Below are 20911 nucleotides of genomic sequence, written 5' to 3'. Positions count from 1 at the left end.
ACCATATGGGATGCTGGGAATCAAACCTAGGTCGGCCACATGCAAGGCAAACGCCCTACCCTCTGTGCTGTCGCTCCAACCCCTATATAAACCATTTTAAGAAAAACCACAGGAGGGGCTGGAGCAATAGTATAGGGGGTAGAGTGTTTGCCCTTGTACTCGATGACCCAAGTTTGATCCCCAACAACCCATATGTTCCTCTGAGCCTTCTGGGAGTAATTCTTGAGTGCAGAGCCAGGAATAATTGCTAAACATTGCTGGGTATGGCCCAAAAGAAAGAAACCAGAGAACCAGATAGTACAGAGATTAAGGAGTACAGAGATTAAGCTGCTTCCTTTGCATGCAGACAACCCTGATTTGATCCTTAGCACTGCATATGCACCCCTCAAACATAGCTATGACTGATTCCTGAGCACAGAGCCAGAAACAACCACCGAACACCACCAGGTGTGGCCCAAACACCTAAATCATTAAGTCGGTAAAAAAAATAACACAATCTCAGGGCGAAAGCAAAAATATAACAGGTAGGATACTTGCCTTGTACACCACCGAGTTCAACCTTTGGCACCCAATGGCCCTGAGCACTCACAGCACTGATCCCTGAACACAGAGCCAGGAGTAAGCCCTAAGCACAGCTGGATGTGGCCCAACCCTGCCCCAAATTATTTTTTAATATAAAAAAATTTTCTAATAGAAACCACAGACTCAAGAGGCACACAATCAAATGGAGAAATTTTGCAAGATATGAGTATTAACTTATAATTTTCACAGAGCAATGCTTGAATTTTATAAATTAAAAGGGGGATAAAGACCCAAAGAGGTGGGGGAAAGACTTTTTTTTTTAAATAAATTAGAGCACTAAGAGGTGAAATACTGACACAAATACATAGAGTGGGGGGAAAAAATGCACAAAAGTATTCTTAATATCCAACTTCAGTTTACCAATGACCAAAACCCATGGGGTCAGGGAGATGGCTTAAAAGGCTAGAGCATACTTGCATCCTCCAGCTTTGCATGCTCAATCCCTGGCATCACATGGTTCCCCAGCATATCCAGGAACAACCCCTGAGCGCCTCCTGGAAGAAGGTCCTGAGCACTGCTGGCTATGGCCCCACAACAGAAATAATAACCAAAACCCAAAGATTGTGTGCCTGCTCATGTGCATATGTGATTTACATTTTATTTTATTTTGGAGGGACCCTATGCATCAGTGCTGGATGCTACTCTCGATTTAATATTAGGGCTCACTTAGTTGTATACATAGTAGACACTTCCTAAGCACCACTGTGCAGAGGGGTGCAGACTTCCCACCTCTTACACTGAGCAGCCTAAGTAGTCTAAGTGAAGGATGATGGCAGCTCAGACACCGAAAGGAAGACATCTAAGCTGGGGATAGCCCCCCGAAGGCCCAGTAACCCCGAGATCACCCAAATCCATCCCCCCTTCTCTTCCAAATGCTCAGAAAGGAACAACCCACACGCAGAGCTCCATGTGTGATATATATTTTATATATATATATGTATGTATACATATATATAATTGCTCTCGATTTATTGTACTTTATCCTCTTTTTACAGTAGATCTGACACAGGCATTAAATAACTGCAGAGAGAGACCACTGGGGCGAGGGAGCATAGGAAAGCAGGGAGTTCCCAAGGCAAGAAACAACTCCAGCAAGAGAAATAGAGGAATGAGTCCATCTGTGGGTGGGGTGAGGGGCTGCAGCATCAGAAAAGAAAGGGGAGATTAGCAGTAAGGAGTAAAGGAGGAGAGAAGTAGAAAAGAGCCAAAGGTAGAAAAAGAACTAAAATACCTCTAACTTCAGAACACAGGAGACGCCTCAAGTAACAATCTATGGACACTAGGAGGTGGTTTAAAAACGCAAAGGAGTCTGAGAGAGAGTAGCCAAGAAAATTTGGAGACTAGAGGGAGGGGAGGATTTACCACGTTCAGGGTGGCATGCAGAGGGAAGGTAAGAGATACCCATCAGCTGATAACATGCTACAGGCAGCCAGAAAGACAACAGCGGAGGCAGAGCTGGACCCAGGAGGAGGAGGCGGAATCGTCCCATAGCCAGTTGACGTTTCCAAGGTGGCCACTGGGGACCCAGCCAAAACAGCTGCCCCTCCCCCAGGCTCCCTGGGAAGTGGTTCTTGAAGGATATTCTGGGAAATGGAGCAGGGGGAAGGGAGCCCTGGCAAAACAAAGTGAATATTCAGCCTAGGTCAACCCCACCCCTCTGAGAAGTGCCCACTTGAGTGATAGGAGGAACCAGGAAAAGAATTTTCAAGAATCAACAAGGACTTCTTTTCCCCCACCTACCCTCATTCCCAGCTCATGCAATCACCACAGGGAGTGTGAGGCGCTAAGAAGCAGGGCAAGACCACAGAGCCAGCCTCTCCTCACAGACAGCCTCGGGAGGGAATGGAGAAAGGGGAGGTGGACAAAGTTCTGCCTTGGGAGCCAGAAGCTGTTGGGCAGACATGAGCTGTCAGGGAAAGCGGGAGACAAGGAAGGCCCAGAGGCTGAGCTGTGGGATGAAAGAGCTGGATTGCCATATATCTGTGCGTATGTCATATGCGTACATATTGTGCGTGAGGATGGCAAGAGGGTGCATGAGTGGGAAGCATGTATATGTGAGTGTGTGTGGACATGGACTGGGGACAGTAAAGGCAGATGGGAAGCATTTTCAAATAGTTCTCAGGGCATTAGAGGGCAGAAAAGGGGGGAAATTGTGGAGACAACTGACTCACAGCTAAACTATAAGGAAAAAGGCTCCGGACTCCTTCGGCGACTCCCTTAGCATCCCATCTCCCTATATGACTGAGCCAGGGTTGGGAGAAGGTGGTGGGAAATGTGTGTAGCCAGGGAATTGCCAAGGACATCAGGCTAGATTCAGAAGTAAAGGAGGGTGTGAGACTCTGACAAGTCATAGCTCTGTTATAAAAAATACCTTTGGGGTGGGTGAGGGAGGGATCAGGCAAGGTCAGGGACATTCCAGAAGCATCCATAGGAAAGAAGTGGGGGTGGGAAGAAGGGGCCTCAGGTTTTGTTGATGCGGAGTTTGAAGGCAACACGGCCAGCAAACTTGTCTCGTTCATCATCCGTGGCGATGTTGACAGCGTTGATGCGGCATTCTACGTTCACCTCCACATTGGGGGTCACGTTCAGGAACTTCACAGCCACGAGAGGCTGTGTGTAGTTCACCTAGACCAGAGAAGAGTGAGATGACCTAGATGCATGGAAGTCCACCATGGACCAAGGACTTCTGCCCCCTAACTTGGCCAACAGCCCAAGCATGTCACAGGACTTACGTGAAACTTTTTGCCATAGTAGGGAAAGTACATGAGGTCAATGTTGCCATTGGCAGGGAACATGACAAAATGGCCGAGATTCTCAGCATCTTCATCTCTCTTTGAGGGAGCACAGGAGAGTAAGAGAAGAACACGTTAGGCATGGCAGGAACCCAGAAGCGAGTCAGAGTCAGACTTCCCTTTGTTCTCTCACCCCAATCACTCTACCTCTAATCTGCTACCCTCAAACTATCTGTTTGTGTTTGCACGTGCTCAGGAGGGAGTGCCCTGGCTCTCATCAGCCCCGAAAAGATCCCTCTGATGCTGGGCCTCCGATTCCACTCCCACCCCAAGCTCTTACCCCGTCCTCAGAAATTGGTTTCTGCAGCTAAATCAAAAAAGAAACGATAAATAAGTATGGGTGCAGGAGGAAACGAGGGGTGCTGGAGAGGGAGAGGAGATAATTTCTAGAGGAAAGAGGAAGGGGCTGGTTGGGGGGGAGGGTCCTAAGCACAACTCAGTGGTGGCAGATAGTGCCAACTGATCAGAAGCTACCAGAGACCTAAAAAGAAGCGAGGGGCAGGAGAGATATGGGAGGGCAAGTGTAAGTCAGGGTTATCAGCATACAGAAGAGAAAGTGGAAGGGTCAGGGAGAGCAGCCAGGGACCAGAGTCTGGGTGGAGTCAGTGGTAACTATTCACACAAGAGCAGGTTTCTGCAACCTAGAGAGAAACGAGAGGGCGCTGCTTGGGATTTGAATCAGATGGCACCCTCTCTTACCCCCTTGTCCCTGGGGTGCCGGGGCCTCTGGGAGCGAAGAATATAGGAAGAGAGAAATGAATTATATAGAAATCGTGGCGACAAGCCAGTGGCAAGCAGACAAGACCCAACTCACTCACCTTTCCTGCACAGGTAACATTCATGCTCTGGTTTTTTCCTGCATAGAAGTTGATGACCTGGAGTAAGGAAAGTATATAGTGAGGGTTCCCAAAGGAAGATATCAAAGACACATGATCCAGCCTTCCAGGTACAGATCTCAGCTGCATATATCCTCATCCCTCTTGTTTTCTCAGCAATTCAAATATCCAAAAATCTTTCTCATGCCCACTTGCCCGAGTGAAAGGAAACTGCTGTCAGCTCCCTTCTCTTTTCTCTTGGGAACCAAGATCATCATGGTTACCCGGTTCATCTTGATGAAGACACAGGGCTGCCCGGTGCTGTAACCATAGTGGGTGGGGTCCCCGATGCCAGAGCAGTCACCCAATTGGGTGCGGTTGAATTGGCAGGCACGTTTCGGATAGTTGAGAACCCCGTTATCTGGCTGTTCATAATAGCGCCCAGGGCGGCAAACATCATTCTTTTGGGCTTGGAGGGAGTCGTTGTAAGCTAGGGAAGTGGGAAAAAAAGAGTCACAGGCCTGTTATTCCACTTCCAAGTCCCCACTCCACTAATATCCTGGACAGCCACATTCTCGGCCCCACACTCACGCTCCAAGAATTTGTTGAGCTTCTGAACATGCTGATTCCAGCTTTCAGTGTCACTGACGTTCACGATCACGTCAAGGTTCTCCGTCTTGGGACGAATCATCAAGCCTACAGCCAACAGGAAGGAGTTGGGAGTGTATGTGTGTGTGTGTGTGTGTGTGTGTGTGTGTGTGTGTGTGTATGTGTGTAGAAGATGTATAGAGGGAACGAGGATTGAAGTACATGCTTTATATTCAAGAACTCTGAGTTCAGGGACATAGCACAGCAGGGAGGGCGTTTGCTATCTGGAGGACAACAGACAGGACGAGAATAGGTCATCTTCACAGGAGAAAGAGGTATGGAAATAATGATTTGCTGCCCTCCACCCCACCAAGCAGTTCTAAATTGTAGGGAAAGAAAGGCAGAACTCAAGAATGCCCATCAAATGATGATTGTATCATCAGCACCAAACCTCTAAAACCTGCACTTTTTGGAAGCTTAGGGGCAGAGCAACCATTAGAGTCACTGGTAAGGCAGCCTTATCACTCACCTGGGGTGACCAATCGGTCCTGGTACTTCGGGGTATGATCTGAGACAGTCTGCAGCATCACCCACATGGTGAGGGTGAACATGGCCGTGAGGAAGCCATAGAAGACAAGGTAAAAGAGGAGGATGAAGGCTAAGGAAGAGAAGGAAGCAGGATTAGCAGGTCCCAAGTCTTCCACCACGAGCTGTCTATACCCCCAAACACCCCTCACTCTCTCAGAGATTCTGCACTGGGGATTAGCTGAAGAGCTGAGGAATATTGCAGATCTTTCCCCAGGGCGCAAAGTGAGACAAGCTGGAAAGGAACAGTTGTGTCTGGCTTTCAGCCATGACGTCCTGGCCCCTCCCACTTCTGGGGCACAGAGAAGCTTTGGCTTTGTGAAGGCCACTGGAGATCCAAAGTCTCATTGCTGGGACAACTCCAAGTATAGGCCAAAGTCATTTGTCTCAAATTACATTCCCAATTTCTCAACTATGCATGACCCCAAAAGGGCCCAACATCTATTGCCACTGTACTGATACTCAGGTTTAAAGCTATCTTAGTACAATTGTTTATTTTTGGTGGTGCCAGGGATTGAACCCGGGGCCTTGAACATAAAAAAACAAGTGTTCTACTATCAAGCCACAGTCCCAGCCTACACAACATTTTTGTCTTTCTGGATCACATCCAGCAATGCTCTAGGTAACTCCTGGCTCAGTCCTCATGTCTGGCCATGACAGGGAACATGAAGTGCTGGGGTTGAACCCAGGGTTAGATTTTTGTTTTGGGGGGGTTATTTTTCATTTTGGGTTTTGGACCACACCCATGGAGCCAGTGTTACTCCTGGCTCTGCACTCAGAAATCACTCCTGGTAGGCTTGGGAGACCATCTGGGATGCCGGGGATCAAAGCTGGGTGAGCCATATGCAAGGCAAACACCCTACCACAGTACAGCGGTATTGTGGCTCTGGCCCCTGAACCCATGCTTTTTATTTTATTTATTTATTTAGCTTTTTGGGTCACACCCAGTGATGCACAGGGGTTACTCCTGGCTCATGCACTCAGGAATTATTCCTGGCTGTACTCGGGCGACCATATGGGATGCTGGGAATCGAACTCTGGTTGGCTGCATGCAAGGCAAACTCCCTACCTGCTGTGCTATCGCTCCAGCCCCACCCATGCTTTTTAATGCAAACCATGCACTTCAATCCTTTGGGCCCAGTACAACATTTTCTGGGGGATTGAGGGGCTTTGGTCATACTTGGTAGCGAGCCTGGATCGGTGTTCAGGGTTCTCAGGGAACCATGAGGTACCAGGGTCAGCCAAGGCAAGGCAAGTGCCTGAACTCCTGTATTATCTCTCTGGCTCCCACAATTTCTTAAGCTGGCACTGTTCACCATTCACAAGCAAACAGCCTCCCATTCTACCCCTCAGGTTATGGACTCAAATAGCAAAATCTCTCTCTTGGCACAGCACAGAAGACAAAAGTTGAGTGCTGCTTGAGCCTAGCTATAAAATCCTTGAGACAGCTGTCCAGAATCCTCAACTGTCACCTACCCCGAACCCAGGCACAACGACCAGGGCAGAAGGAGCCAGGGTAAAGGTAGAATGTCCAAAACTCCCTGACAATGAGGAGGCCCTTGGTGGATGACCTGACTTTTCACCCTAATGAAAGTTCCAGTGCTCCCACTAACCCAGACCCGGGTCTCTCCTCTCAAAAGCTCTTCCCCCCACGAAGCCCCCCTCCCAAACAATCGCTAGTTTCTCTGGTCCTCGAGGCTTCTCCTGAAGTCCCAATTCCATCTGAGCAAAGGCTCCCTGGAACCCACCTCACGGGGTCTCAGTGGGTGAATCGCAAATTGCGTCGCACACATCCCCTGTGCTTCCCACTTGGAACACCCCTTTTGTGAGAATCCGCGGGCCGAGCACTCATGCCCACCCCCAAATCCTGAAGCGGACACCGTCCCTGTGTCCCGGTTGGTGTGGGAGGGAGGGTCTCCAGCCTCTCCAAACTCAGACACGCCGGGCTGGATGCTGTGCACATCTCCCCACCGCTGACCACTCCCCTCCCTCCTCCTGCGACATCTGAGCTGAACATTCAGCCTCAAAAATCTCCTCCTGCCATCCCGCCCCCAACAGCCCACCACCCACCAAGCAGGCACAGAAGGTTCCAGAAGCTCCGCGGTGGGAGTCAAACAACTTCCGCTGTCAAGAACCCCTCCTCTAACACATCCCCCCAGCCCACCCCCACCCAGGCGCCCGACGTCTCCAAGACCCGCCCCCTCATGAACGTTCCCAGGGTCCAGGGGGTGGGCATGAGCCAAAAATAGACCAGCTCGGCTCGCCGAAGTTGGCGGGGCCGGAGCGGCCCTGGGGGAAGGGGAGCCCCGCGTGAGCCGGCGGCGCGGACACGGCGCGGCGCCCCGAAGCCCCGCGCGGGGGGCGGCGGGGGGCCGCGGGGGCCGCGGGGGCAGGAGGGCGGCGCTGACCTACTTTCTCCGCCTCGGCAGCGGCGGGTCCGATTAGACCCGCGCCTGCCCCCCCCCCCCCGCTCCTGCCCAGCAGGGGGGCGGCCGCCCCAACCAGGCAAGGGGGCTGGGCCTCGCGAGCAGAATTTCCTACCGCGCGGGCGTCCCCGGGCCCCCGCAACCCCAGCCCTCGAGCCCCCTGCCCCGCATACCCCAGCTGGTCCCGGTTCGGCCCATGAACTGGTGCGTCCTGGGGTTCCACACGAACTCCTTCCACTCCTCAACCACCTGCCCGCAGCTCTTCTTCTCTTTCCGGATGACCATCTTGGCAGCAGGATCGAGTCCCGCCCGGGTGGAGGACTACAGAGAAGCTGGGTTACGGGGTGCTAAGGTCCCTCCACGGACCGAAGCGCGCTGGGAGCAGAGACCGAGGGGCTGGGAGAGACCACCCGCGATGCAGTTGCAGCAGATCCCCGGTGCACGGCAGCGCGCTGCAGGCAGGTTGCTGGCAGGAAGGCGACTGATCCTAGGCCCCCCGAATGCGATGAAAACGAGGGGTTGTCGGGGCAGAGAAGGCTAAAAAGGGGAAGGGGTGCGAATGCAGCTTTACCCCCCTCCCCTCCCCCCCACGCACAAACCTCCTTAAAAAAAAAGGACGCAAAAATAGACGGCTGGAAAACCCGAGTGAAGCGTGGAAAAAATCGGGGTGCAAAGAGGCAGGAGAGGTAGCGCCCACCCCGAAATCCAAGATGCAGAAAAGGATCCGGGGGCTCTCCGGCGAGCACAAACGGCCGCGGAGGTGGGGCGGGGACGCGTAGCTGGGGTACAGCCAAGAGTGGAGGGTACTGGGGCAAGAGGCTCCGCTCCTCAGCAACGAGGGGACGGCGCGCACTCCGGGCAGTCTTTATACTCGGCGGCTCCGTGTGTGCCCGCCCCTTCCACCCCAGAAGCCTCGCCCCCTAGAAGCCTCGCCCGCCCGTTCATCGCTGGCCCGGGCAAGCTTATACATATGCAAATAAGAAGCGAGAGCTGGCGCTGGAGAGAGGCAGCAAGGGTTATTTATCCGGCCCCAGAAAATCTCTCTCTCTCTCTTTTTTGGGGGACCACATCCGGCAGAGCTCAAGGCTTACTCCTGGCTTTTTACTCAAAAAGGAGTTTGGTGGACCATATGGGCTGTGGGGAATTGAACCCGGCTAGGCCTAGTGCAAGGCAACCGCCCTACCTTGCCTCACCAGGAAATCTCATACACACACACACACACACACACACACACACACACACACACACACGCTGGTGGTGGAAGGAGAGCTCCAGAATATAAGCCCAGTGGGGATGGAAACTAGAATAGGTTACATAGTGCTAGTTAGGTTATATAGTGGTGTGGGTTATATAGGTTATATAGTGGCCACCACGGGAGGAAATTGCCCTTGAAGGAACTGATATCTGTCCAGCAACACCTTCATCTTGTGTTTGTTTGCTTTTGCTTTTTGGGTCACACCCAGAGACGCACAGGGGTTACTCCTGGCTCATGCGCTCAAAAATTACTCCTGGCGGTGCTTAGGGGACCATATGGGATGCTGGGAATCGAACCCAGGTCAGCCGTGTGCAAGGCACACCCTACCCGCTGTGCTATTACTCGAGCCCCAACACCTTCATCTTAACTCACACAGTCTCTTCTCCCACCGCCCAGTTGTCTCCCCCTGAAGACCCTCCCCATCTTCCTTACCACACCTCTGAAGCACTCCTAGCGCCACACCCTTAGCTTCCAGTCTTGGCCCTGAACCAGTTCTCCTACTTAGATGCTATCTCTTCCTCCTCATTTATCCATTTATGCCAATTAAACATTTACTGAGCACTTAATACTCACCAGAGACCTTATACAACTTCAGCCTGCAGAGGTAAAATTTCTGTTTTTCTATTGGGACCAAAAGACCCACAGTTCATAGGTCTGAGAGATACTTCAATGGATCAGAACGCAAGGCCCTTGTTTAATTCCTGGCACCATGTGATTCCCCGAGCAATGACAGAGCACTGCCTGAGCATGAAGGGCACCAGAAATCCCTGAGGACCATTGTTTGTGCAAATCACCACCCCCACCAAAAAAAAAAAAAAGACTATTAAGATTCAGGAGCTGGGGGCGGAGCCATAGTACTATGGGTAGGGTGTTTGCCTTGCATGCAGCCAACCCAGGTTCGATCGCAGGTATCCCATATGTTCCCCTGATCACCACCAGGAATAATTCCTGAGTGTAGAGCCAGGAGTAACCCCCAAGCATTGCTGGGTGTGGCCCAAAAAGCCAAAAAAGAAAACTCAGGAGCTGGATTCATTCTCCTAGCATCTCATATAGTTCCCCAAGCTTTCCAGGAGTGATCCCTGAACACAGAACCAGGTGAAAATATTGAGCACAACAACCAAAAAAAAAAATCATTGGGGAGCCAGAGTGATAGTAGAGTGGGTAGGCCGTTTGCCTTGTATGTTCTGACCTGGATTCAATCCCCAGCATCTCATATGGTCCCCCCAGCAAGCACCATTGGAGTGCAGAACCAGATGTAACTCAGGAGTAACCTCTGAGTATTGCCAGGCATGAGCCCCAAAAAGATTAAGAGAGAGTGAGAGAGAGACAAAGAAAGAGACAGAGACACACACACACACAGAGCGAGAGAAAGAGAGAGAGAGAGGAGAGAGAGAGGAGAGAGAGAGAGAGAGAGAGAGAGAGAGAGAGAGAGAGAGATTTCTCCAGAGTAGAAACGGTAAGCAAAGAAACAGACAGTGAGATCTGTGTTCAAGGTAGAGCACAGACTGGAAAAGCAAGCCTTCTTACCCGTTCTTCTCTTCTGCAAATAAACATAGATGGCTGAAAGTACAAATTATCATATTTATCTCTCTGTCTCTGTGTCTCTGTGCTTCTCTCTCTCACATCCTTAGTAGTGCTCGGGGTCTATCCCTAGTTCTGTGCTGGGGCTTCCTGTGGTGCTAAGGAAACTGCAGTTCTTGGAATGATCCAGGGCCTCTTCCATGCACTGCCAGTCCTTTTATCTATTTTGCCAGGAATTCAAACTGGAGTCTCACATGTATGCAAGGCAAGTACCTTAGCTCCTATATTATCTCTCTTCTCTGGCCCCCTATGTCTCTTTGAAAATCTTGACACTTTCCCTTAGAGAAAGTTTTCTGTTGACTCTAAATTCTTAACTTTAGTACTCAACAATTTATATTCTCCGCCTCCCACTCCAAACTCCTCTGGTTCAGGTCATCAATAGAATAAGGCCCATGCTCAGAATGGTATCAAACCTGCTTAGTTTATTACTGTCATCATCTGAAAGTATTATTATTACAATTATTAATTGTTATTAATTGCTGGAGCATAGTACCATGGGTAGAGCACTTCCTTTGTACCCGAGTTTGATCACCGGCACCCCATATAGTCCCACTGAATGCAAAGCTAGGAGTAAGCCCTGAGAATAACTGGGTATAGCCCAAAAACCTTAAAAAAAGAAAAGAAAGGGTCAGAGAGAGTGTACAGCAAGTAATGTGATTCCTGAGTGCAGAGCCAGAAGTTATCCCTGAGGGGCTGGAGCAATAATTGCATGTGGCCGACCCGGGTTTGATCCCCAGCATCCCATATGGTCTCCTGAGCACTTCCTGAGTGCAAAGCCAGGAGTGACCCCTGTGCATCGCTGGGTGTGGCCCAAAAAGCAAAATATAAATAAATAAATAAATAAAAACCACACACAGAAGTTACCCCTGAGCATCACCAGGTGTGACTCAAAAACAAAAGAGATTAATTATGAATTTTATCTTTAAACTTGTCCTTTGTGCCTGAAATCTGATGGGACAACAGAGCATGCACGTGAACAAAAGAGATGTGTGTCAACACCATCTTGTTCACATAGAATGTGAATAAAATGCTGTAAATGTTCATGAGTCCAAAACTTGGAGGGGTAGGAAGTGGCAGAGGAAGGGAGGGACACACCTGGTCACATTCCAAAATACTGTCAAGGCAAGCAAGTAATGAGCCCCAAAAAGAGCAAGAGAGAATACTCATACTGTCAAGGTAAGCAAGTACAACAGAATGAGAGGCCACACTTTCTGTTGGATGCAGAACTTGCTTTAAACACAAAGAGTACAGGGGGTAAAGCACATGCTATACACGCAGCTGACCGTGATTCAGTCCCCAGCACTGAGCCCTGTCAAGAGTGATCCCTGAACACAGAGCCAGAGTGAGCATTGCCAGATGTGCCCCCACAAACATTAAAAAAAAAGAACACAGAAAGAAGGTATTAGGACAGGTTTCTTAAGCTCCCCACCTTTTGCCCCTAGAAATAGAACATGGCACCGCTTCTCAATCTCAGATGACTTCTCAGATGTGCTTGATTTTGAGTTAATTTGGTTTCATTTTGTTTTTTGGCCACACCTAGTGGTGCTCAGAACTTATTCCTGGCTCTGTGCTAAGGGTTACTCCTGGCAGGCACTAGGGACCATATGGGATTTGGAGCTCAAACCAGGTCAGCTGCGTGCAGGACAAGAGCCCAACCTTGCTGGATTATCACCCTGCCCACGATTTTGAATTCAATTTTGGTCTTGCATTCAGAAATATTTTACTGCTGCCAAGTATTTTATTACCCCCACTCCACAGTCCCTTATGGAATTGAGGGCTGCACAGGATTGTGTGTGTGTGTGTGTGTGTGTGTATGTGTGTGTGTTTGGGGCCACACCAAACAGTGCTCAGGTGTTACTCCTAAGTCTGTACTCAGGCATCATTCCTGACAGTGCTTAAGGGAATCCTATTTGGTGCTGGAGACTGAACCAGAGTCAGCCATGGAATTCAAACCGTTGTCATGCCCCATGGAACAATAGAATGAACAAGGCTGAGCTGCCCACGATAGAGTGGCAGGCTAACCCTGCCAGGAGTGATCCCTCAGCACAGAACCAGGAGTAATTCCTGAGCACAGTTGGGTGTGGCCCAAAACGAAAACAAAAAGTTAAAGAGCAAGGATCTTACTCTGTCACCTTCATCACAACATGAGGCATGTATTTCCTTACTAACTCTCCGACTCTCCTTACATTTCTTGAAATAACTTAAAAAGTTAAATAGGGGCTGAAGAGGAGAGATAGTATGGCAGGTAAGGTGCTTACCTTACACGTAGCTGACTGGGGTTCAATTCTCAGGAACCCACATGTTCCACTAAATACCACCAGGAGTAATTCCTGAGTGCAGATCCAGGGGTAACCCCTGAGCATTCTCAGGTATGGCCCAAAGACAAAATCAAAAAAAGGATTAACAGCAGATGAGAAGTTAGGAAGAAAAGAGGAAATATTTTTCTTTTAGTACCTTTAACAGTACTTTTCCCCTACTTTTTGAACAGCAGTTCTGTATTTTTATTTTGCATTTAGGTCTTGCGAATTATGCAGCCAATCTTGCTTCAGTCCTTTTTTTTCTTTCTTTCTTTTTTTGGGAGAAGACTGGATTAATTTTCTGAAAATACGGTTTTAATTAAGTAATTAGTCTAGTCTTCAGTGGATTCCTCCTACTCTCGGGATGGAGTACTAATTCTGCAACCCAACCTTCAGGATACCCCACAGTCTGCACATGGCCTGGGTACCCAACCTCCTTTCCCAAATAGTTCTTGACTGGACTCCAGCCAACCACCTCCTGGAACGGGCTGTACCGATTCCTGCCTTTACACCTTTGTCCATTGTATTCCCTCAGTCTGGAAAACTGCCCACCCTTCAGAGTCTTGCCCAGCACCCATTCATTTATTCAGTGCCCATCTAATTAGTATTTGCTTGAAGCAGAACCAGGTACTGTTCAGGACCCTGTGCTCTGAGAGATCCCATTCTAATAAGCAATACATACAAGCAAACTGGGGACCAAGGAGATAGCTCAAAGGGTTAAAGAGCCTGCTTTGCATGAGGGAGCCCTGGGTTCCTTGCCCGACACCATACGGTCTCCCAATTATCACTGGGATTAACTCCTGAGCACCAAGTCTGGAGTAGCTCTAGAGCATCACCGGGTTGAGAAAAAAAAATCAGGGTGGTATGCCAGAACATGCCTATATGGTCACAAACAGCCATTCCCCGTCTGTTCCTCCCCTTCCAGGTTGCACACATGCCTGGCCAAGCTGCTCACGGGTTTGTGCTGCTATAGCTACAGAACTTGAACATTAGTTTGCCAGGACTCACACTTTTTTTCTTTTTGGGTCACACCTGGCAATGCACAGGGGTTACTCCTTGCTCTGCACTCAGGAATTACTCTTGGCGGTGCTCAGGGGACCATATGGGATGCTGGGAATCGAACCCAGGTTGGCCACGTACAAGGCAAACGCCCTACCTGCTGTGCTATCGCTCCAGCCCCAGAACTCACACTCTTAGCTGAGACACACACTTATGGTTGAGCTCATCAGGGGTTGCTGTGGTACTTACATAGTGCTCGCCAGGTTGCACTTTCTGGTCGTAGCATTGACACATCTTTTTCTTGTTATTATAGTGAACATGGGGAAAGGAGAAGAGGTATTTGGGGTGGTATTTATACTTGCCTGATTTCAGTGTGGCCAGAAATCATATACAGTGCTGGGATCACAGCAGAGCTTCTAGGATCCAGCTATATTCATGGAGGACATCAAAGGGTTGAACTCATGACCAGAAATTTGCAAGACAGTGCAAATAGCTAAGCCACTCTGGACTATTCCTCTGGATCCTTGGGTGTTAATTGTGGGGGCATACTTGGCGTTGCTCTGGGGTCACTACTAGCAATGTCAAGAAATGATATCCCAATCCTCCTCTATACAAAGCAAACCCATTGAATTATTTCCAGACATTTTAGGGGGATAAATTTAGGATTTTTGGGGGGTCGGTTTTGGGGTCACACCTGACTCCATGCTCAGGGGTTATGCCCAGTAGTGTTTAGGGAACCATGCAGTTCCAGGGAACAAGTTGCATGCAAGGCAAGCACCTTAACCCCTGTACCATGTCCTAGGGAGTAACTTTTGGAGCTTTTTGTTTGTTTTGTTTTGGTTTGGTTTGGTTTGGTTTGGTTTGGAGCCACGCCTGACAGTTGCTCAGGGTTTACTCCTGCCTCTGTGTTCAAGGCTCCTTCACTCTAGGCTATGTTTGGAGTACCACATATGCTGCCAGGGATTCAAATTGGGGTAAGCTATATGCAAGGCAAACACCTTACCCCCCGTACTATCCTCTGGCTCATGGGGTGACTTTTAATATAAGACACAAGTGAGCAAAATGAGTCATGAGGAGGGCAATAGAGATAGTACAGCAAGTAGGGCGCTTACCTTGCACGCAGCTGACCCAGGTTCAATCCCTAGCACCCTACACGGTCCCCCAAGCCCCACTAAAAGTGAACCCTCAGTGCAGAGCCAAGGAGTAAGCCCTGAGCATGGATAGGTGTGTCCCCAAAACAAACCAAAATAAATCAATTAGTAATAATTAAGAATCATGAGGAAGATGTAAAAAAAAAAGAGCTTTCTAGGAGAAAAGTGCAAGTGCATGGATGGGGCTTAAGTGAAGAAAGGCCGAGTGACAGAGCAAGAGACCCGAGAAACAGGCAGGGCACTAACCCACACAGGTCCCTGGCAGTCAAAGGGAAACCGGAATTCAAATTCAACTACCATAGACACAAATATAGGGTTTGAAGCACGGAGTGACATGATTGAATTTAATAAAAATCACCTTGGCTGCTATGTCATGAATAGAGCAGGGAGGAAGGCTTAGCGGCAATCCAGACAAAAGGAGGGAGTGAGGGGCTGGACTGATAGCACAGCAGGTAAGGCATTTGCCTGGCATGCGGCCCACCCGGGTTTGATTCCTAGCATCCCATATGGTCCCCTGGGGACCGCTAGGAGTAATTCCTGAGAGCAGAACCAGGAGTAACCCCTGTGCGTTGCTGGGTGTGATCCCCCCAAAAAAGAGATGGGGGAGTGAAACTGGGGAGCAGGTTTGCAAACAGATTCAAGAAGATGAGTTCAGGCTCCAATGTGGATTCCTGGTTTTTTGTTTTCACTTCGGCGACCCGGCTGGAGCGATGGCACAGTGGGTAAGGCATTTGCCTTGCACACGGCCGATGTGACCCACCTGGGTTCGATTCCCTCGCCCTTCTCGGAGAGCCCGGCAAGCTACCGAGAGTATCTCGCCCACTCGGCAAAGCCTGGCAAGCTACCTGTGACGTATTCAATATGCAAAAAAAAAAAAACAGTAACAAGTCTCACAATTTGTTGTGAGACATTACTGGTGCCCGCTTGAGCAAATCGATGAACGGTAGGACAGTGCTACAGTGCTACTTCAGGGACCCACCTGACAGTGTTCAAGGGCTACTCTTGGCTCAGTATTCAGAAGTTTCTCCTGGTTGGGAACCACATGGTAAAGGGCACTAACCCCACAGACAGAGGATGAGCGCTAGCTCTTTGCTCTATCCCCCAAGCCCGGAACTAAGATGTTTGTCTTGAGCAACTGGGCTGGGAATTCTTGTGTATATTTTCTCATTCCACCCCAAATAGTAAACTTTGAAAATGATCACAGTATTGTGGGCAGTGGGGGCACTCTTGGCAGGAAAGCAGATCTCTTTCATGTAAAGCAAAACTTCAGACCTTTGAGTATCTCCCAGCTCTTTATATATATTTTTTATCCCCAAGCTATTCTCAGAGCTATTGAATATAATGTTTTGTTGCTGACTTGGCTGGACCATGGAACATATTGCTTCTGTGAGAAACCTCAGGGATGTGAGATCCTATCCGTTAGTGAGAAAGAGTATTGTAGCAGTCAGCCTCAGCCAGCACCAGTCTGGAGTCATGAGGCCTTAATGTTACCCTCAACACACACAGCTTTGGCAAACATACACGTAAGGACAGCTTCTAAGCCAATGGTTGGGCCTCTGCCTTGGACTCCATGTTTACATAAAAGGAAGAATGAATGTCTAGTGTTCGTTCCGAGATAGGCTTAGATATCTCTTTCTCCTCCGTGGCTTATTCTACAGGAGTTAAAAAGGAAGGAATGCCCCATATAGAAAGTATTGCTGTTTACAGGGAAGCAAATTGAAGCAGGGTTAGAGATGCAAAAGTCTGTGGCCAGGTGCCCAGGAACGGTTCAGGGGCTCTGACCACCTGTCTTGCAAGCATGAGACCAAAAGTTCCATTCCTTGCGTTCAACAGGACATATACATGACTTGGCTCAGTTTTGGCAGCTGTTGTCTGGGACCCCCGGTGCTGTGACAAAGTGTGAGTTCTCTGGTACACATCTAGGTGTGTGTGCAAGCTCCATACGAATGCAACCCCTGGCAGGCAGCACCACCAAGTCTCTGTGACCCCCTAGACATTGCAACAAACACAGCAACAAATAGAAGCCAGTTTACTCCTGGCTCTGTGTTCAGAGAATCACTCCTGTCAGGGATTGTGGGACTAAATGGGGTGATGGGGATGAAACTTGGGTCAGACACATGCAAGGCAAATGCCCTACCCACTGTACTATCTCTACAGTTCCATAAATGCTTTTTATATGCTAAACACTGTGCTAGGCATTTGCCCTATATAATTTCATCAAATCTTCACAACAACCCTATGAAAAGGACAACATATCCATTTCATAGGTGAGGAAACTAGAAGTTAAAGGGCTAATCATTTCTGCAATTTTGCTCATTTGAATATCTCACTTTAATTTTTTCTTTGTTTTTTTTTTTTGGTCACACACAGCAGTGCTCAGGGGTTTCTCCTGGCTCTGCCTCAGGAATTACTCCTGGCAAGCTCAGGGAACTATCTAGGATGCTGGGATCAAACATGGGTCGGCTGCATGTAGGAAGAGTGTCTTACTCACTGTATTGTTGTTCCAGCCCCAATATCTCACCTTTTTGATGATCTTTGGTTTTCTTTTTCTTTTATTTTTGCGGGGTGGACACACCTGGCTGTACTCAGGGCTTACTCCTGGCTCTGTACTCAGGGATCACAACTGGTTGAGCTCAGGGAACCATCTGGGTTGCTGGGGATTAAACGTGGGTCAGAACATGCAAGGCAGGTGCTCTCCCTCCTATTCTATTGCTCCTGACTGTCTTTAATGATCTTGCAACTGGGTTCTCTTGCACTTCACAGAGACATCTATGAAGGCATTTCATATCTTTGTCATTTCTGCGGGCAACACAGTGCTCGGCATACTCTTAGCTGCTAGCAATGTTAGCTGGAATAAAAGAGAAAGGTAGAAAGGGAAGGAAGGAGTGAAGAAGGAAAGAAGGAGTCAGTGAGTGGAACAGAATGAAAAGGCAGACATTCTTTCTTCAGGACAGGCTGCCAAGTTGCAGAAAGGTTGAGGGGTATGGGAGAAATGAAGGACACTGGCCAGGCATTGTAGGTGCCCTTGGCAGGGATCTGGAAGAATCAAAGCAATGTTGACTTTAATGAAAGAGTGTAGACAGCTCTGGATAGTAATTAGGAATCTTGGAATCTAGGGCAGGCTAAAGAAAGGAGTGTCCTAGACAGTGCGGGTGGAGGGAGGGGGGGAAAAAAACTAAGTCCTGGGCAACTCCTCAGGGAGACAATATCAGAGTTGTCACCCAGAACAACCCCTTGGGAAGAACCTACAGGTGTCTGAGCCCTTTTAACCACTTTCTCCTCCACCTCAGACCTGTTGCCCATAAGGACTAGTTTCTTTTCATTTTTCAGGTCTGCTCCTCAGCAAAACCTTCTCTCACTAGAATGCGAATTTTCTTTAGTCCTATTACAGGATCTGATTTTCAGAACCTCTATCTGAAATGATCTTGTTTATTCAGTTTTCTTAGTTATAAGCTGCTGGCCCCCCATGCTCCCCAAATCTCTGTTTTGTAAGCTTCCTGAGAACAGAGGCTGTGTCTAAACTTCTCAGTGTCTAAGCAAGTGTTTGGTACCATACAGGCTCAGTACCTATGAGTTGAATTATATGATCCAAGTGACCCATGGGGCTGCAGTGGTAGGACAGTGGGTAAGGCGCTTGCCTCGAACATGACCAACCTTGCTTGATCCCTGGCATGCCATATAGCCCCACACCAGGAGTGATCCCTCAGTGCAGAGCCAGAAGTAAGCCCTGCATATTGCTGGGTGTGACCCCAAAACAAATACACACACACATATAAAAGAAAACAAGTGACCTTGGCTGACCCTGACCCATTATCCACAAAGCAGAATTTGAATTAGGTTCCCTGAGTGTGCTGAGCACTCTCCTACTAACAGTTTGATTACTTGAAAGCAAATGTAGGTTCTCAAGGGAAAAACCAAGATTGTTGTCTGAGCTTTGTGTTCTCTACATAAAAGACTTTCTGGAAGCCTTGCATACTGGGGTAAGCCGAAAGAGACAGCAGGTCCAGTGAGTAACTCACTCTATTGTGAAGAAGAAATTCTGGGATCCCAAGGAGTCTAGAGATGGGATTAACAGTTCTTTTTTTTTTTTTCCTTTTTGGGTCACATTCAGCGATGCACAAGGATTACGCCTGGCTCTGCACTAAGGAATTAATCCTGGTGGTGCTCAAGGGACCATATAGGATGCTGGGAATTGAACCTGGGTCAGCGGCTGTACTATCGCTCCGCCCCAGGGTTAACAGTTCTTGACAGGAGTATGAATGAGAGGTGGAGGCTGAGGGTTGGCTCCAGGACTCTCCAAGGTTACAGGCAGGAAGCTTTATGTGAGGACATGAGAATTCCCAATAGAGCTGGGAGCTAGAGGCTGGGAGTTAAGTAAGAGGGCTTTTCAGGAAGCTGGGGACTGAGGCAGGAGTGTACCACAAGAAGGATCTGGAGCAGCATAATTCTTCAGAGGTTTGGATATGGGAGCCTGTCGTTATGTTCTTTGAGGACAGAGTTAATCTAGAATCTGCCTGTTCCGTGACCAGCACAAACCAGCCCCACTTGAATAGAGGCACAATCCATCAAGAACACAGCTTGTGTGCTGAGATTATAAGAGGGAGGGGCATTTGCCCCCCTCTGTTCTCCCCTTTCCCCTTCCTGCTTCATTCACCCCTTTTCCCAGAACCCCTGCCCCATCTCTCTATGACCTGCTCACGCCCCCTGCTGCTTTTTCCTTGGACAGCAACTGCCAGTCTGAAAGAGCTGTGATGGGGCTGTAGCAATAGTTCAGCAGGTAGGGTGTCTGCTTTGCATGCAGCCAACTGGTTTGATTCCCAACATCCCATGTGGTCCGCTGAGTACCGCCAGGAGTGATTCCTGAGTGCAGAGCCAGGAATAACCCCTGAGCATCGCCAGATGTGACCCAAAAAGAAAAAAAAAAGAGGGGGTGTGCTGAGACATCCTCTCTTTCCCTCCCTCTTCATCTCTTGTGCTGCCCAGATCCAGATGCTAGGAAGGCCGTGAGCTCCTGCCTCCCAGAAGATGCCTGGTCCTGGTGTAGGACACTAGGTCCCAGACTTGGCCTTCAAGTTTTCTCCACTCCCTGACTACTCCTTATTTTTTTTTTTCCCCTGCCACACCTAAAGGCTCTAGGGCGTGGCCTCCAGATGTTACTCAGGGAACCATCAATCAGGTGGTAGGAATTGAACCTGGGCCTCGTACATTCAAAGTATGGGCTTCAGCTATTCCTCTATTCCTGATTGGGGTTTTTTTTCTGCTTTTTTGTGTCACACCCAGCCATGCTCAGGGGTTACTCCTGACTCTGCACTCGGGAATTACTCCTGGTGGTGCTCAGGGGACCATACGGGATGCCAGGGATTGGGTGGGCCGTGTGCAAGGCAAAACGCCCGACCCGCTGTACTACTGCTCTGGCCCCACTTGACTGCTCCTTTATGGTGCTTCTCAGAGTTGCCAATGACTCATGTATTAGTTTTTTTTTTCCTTTTTGGGTCACACTCGGCGATGCGCAGGGTTTACTCCTGGCTCTGCAATCAGGAATTACTCTTGGCGGTGCTTAGGGGACCATCTGGGATGCTGGGGATCAAACTCGGGTCGGCTGCTTGCAAGGTAAACGTCCTACCCACTGTACTATAGCTCCAGCCCCACAGGTATTGGTCTTTGATGGATGTCTGCCCCACCCCAGGAGGTTGCGAGCACCAAGAGGACGATTTTGTTCATCAATGTCACCCCAAATTCAACAAACTTTCTGGTACATTGCAGGTGCACGAAAAGTATCTCTGTTCAATTAATTAATGAGTCACAATAAGAACTCTCCAAGGAGGTTATTAGACGGGGAT

The 20911-nt window shown here is 49.0% G+C and overlaps 1 protein-coding gene across 1 annotated transcript; it reads right to left on the bottom strand.

The window, feature by feature from the left end:
• Positions 1–1486: 1486 nt before the first annotated feature.
• On the bottom strand, positions 1487–8369 carry ATP1B2 (ATPase Na+/K+ transporting subunit beta 2). The gene is made up of 7 exons (XM_056114890.1): positions 7962–8369; positions 5307–5435; positions 4781–4885; positions 4474–4679; positions 4193–4249; positions 3315–3413; positions 1487–3207 (listed from the first exon to the last, which is right to left on the bottom strand). The coding sequence occupies exons 1-7, from the start codon at positions 8071–8073 to the stop codon at positions 3043–3045; spliced, it is 873 nt and encodes a 290-aa protein (XP_055970865.1). The 5' UTR covers positions 8074–8369; the 3' UTR covers positions 1487–3042.
• Between the last annotated feature and the right edge of the window lie 12542 nt (positions 8370–20911).

This window comes from Sorex fumeus, unplaced genomic scaffold (assembly GCF_029834395.1).
Source record: "Sorex fumeus unplaced genomic scaffold, SorFum_2.1 ptg000028l, whole genome shotgun sequence".
NCBI lineage: Eukaryota > Metazoa > Chordata > Mammalia > Eulipotyphla > Soricidae > Sorex > Sorex fumeus.
The sequence above is the reverse complement of the archived record's forward strand: the minus strand, read 5'-3'. Positions and strand labels throughout refer to the sequence as shown.

Bases quoted from the DNA above. Each gene is read 5' to 3' on its own strand.
- ATP1B2 (XM_056114890.1), bottom strand. From the start codon at position 8,073: ATGGTCATCCGGAAAGAGAAGAAGAGCTGCGGGCAGGTGGTTGAGGAG. The intron at 4,886-5,306 runs GTGAGTGATAAG...TGTTGGCTGTAG, and splicing joins GGACCGATTGGTCACCCCAG to GCTTGATGATTCGTCCCAAG. The intron at 4,680-4,780 runs GTGAGTGTGGGG...CCACTTCCCTAG, and splicing joins GCTCAACAAATTCTTGGAGC to CTTACAACGACTCCCTCCAA.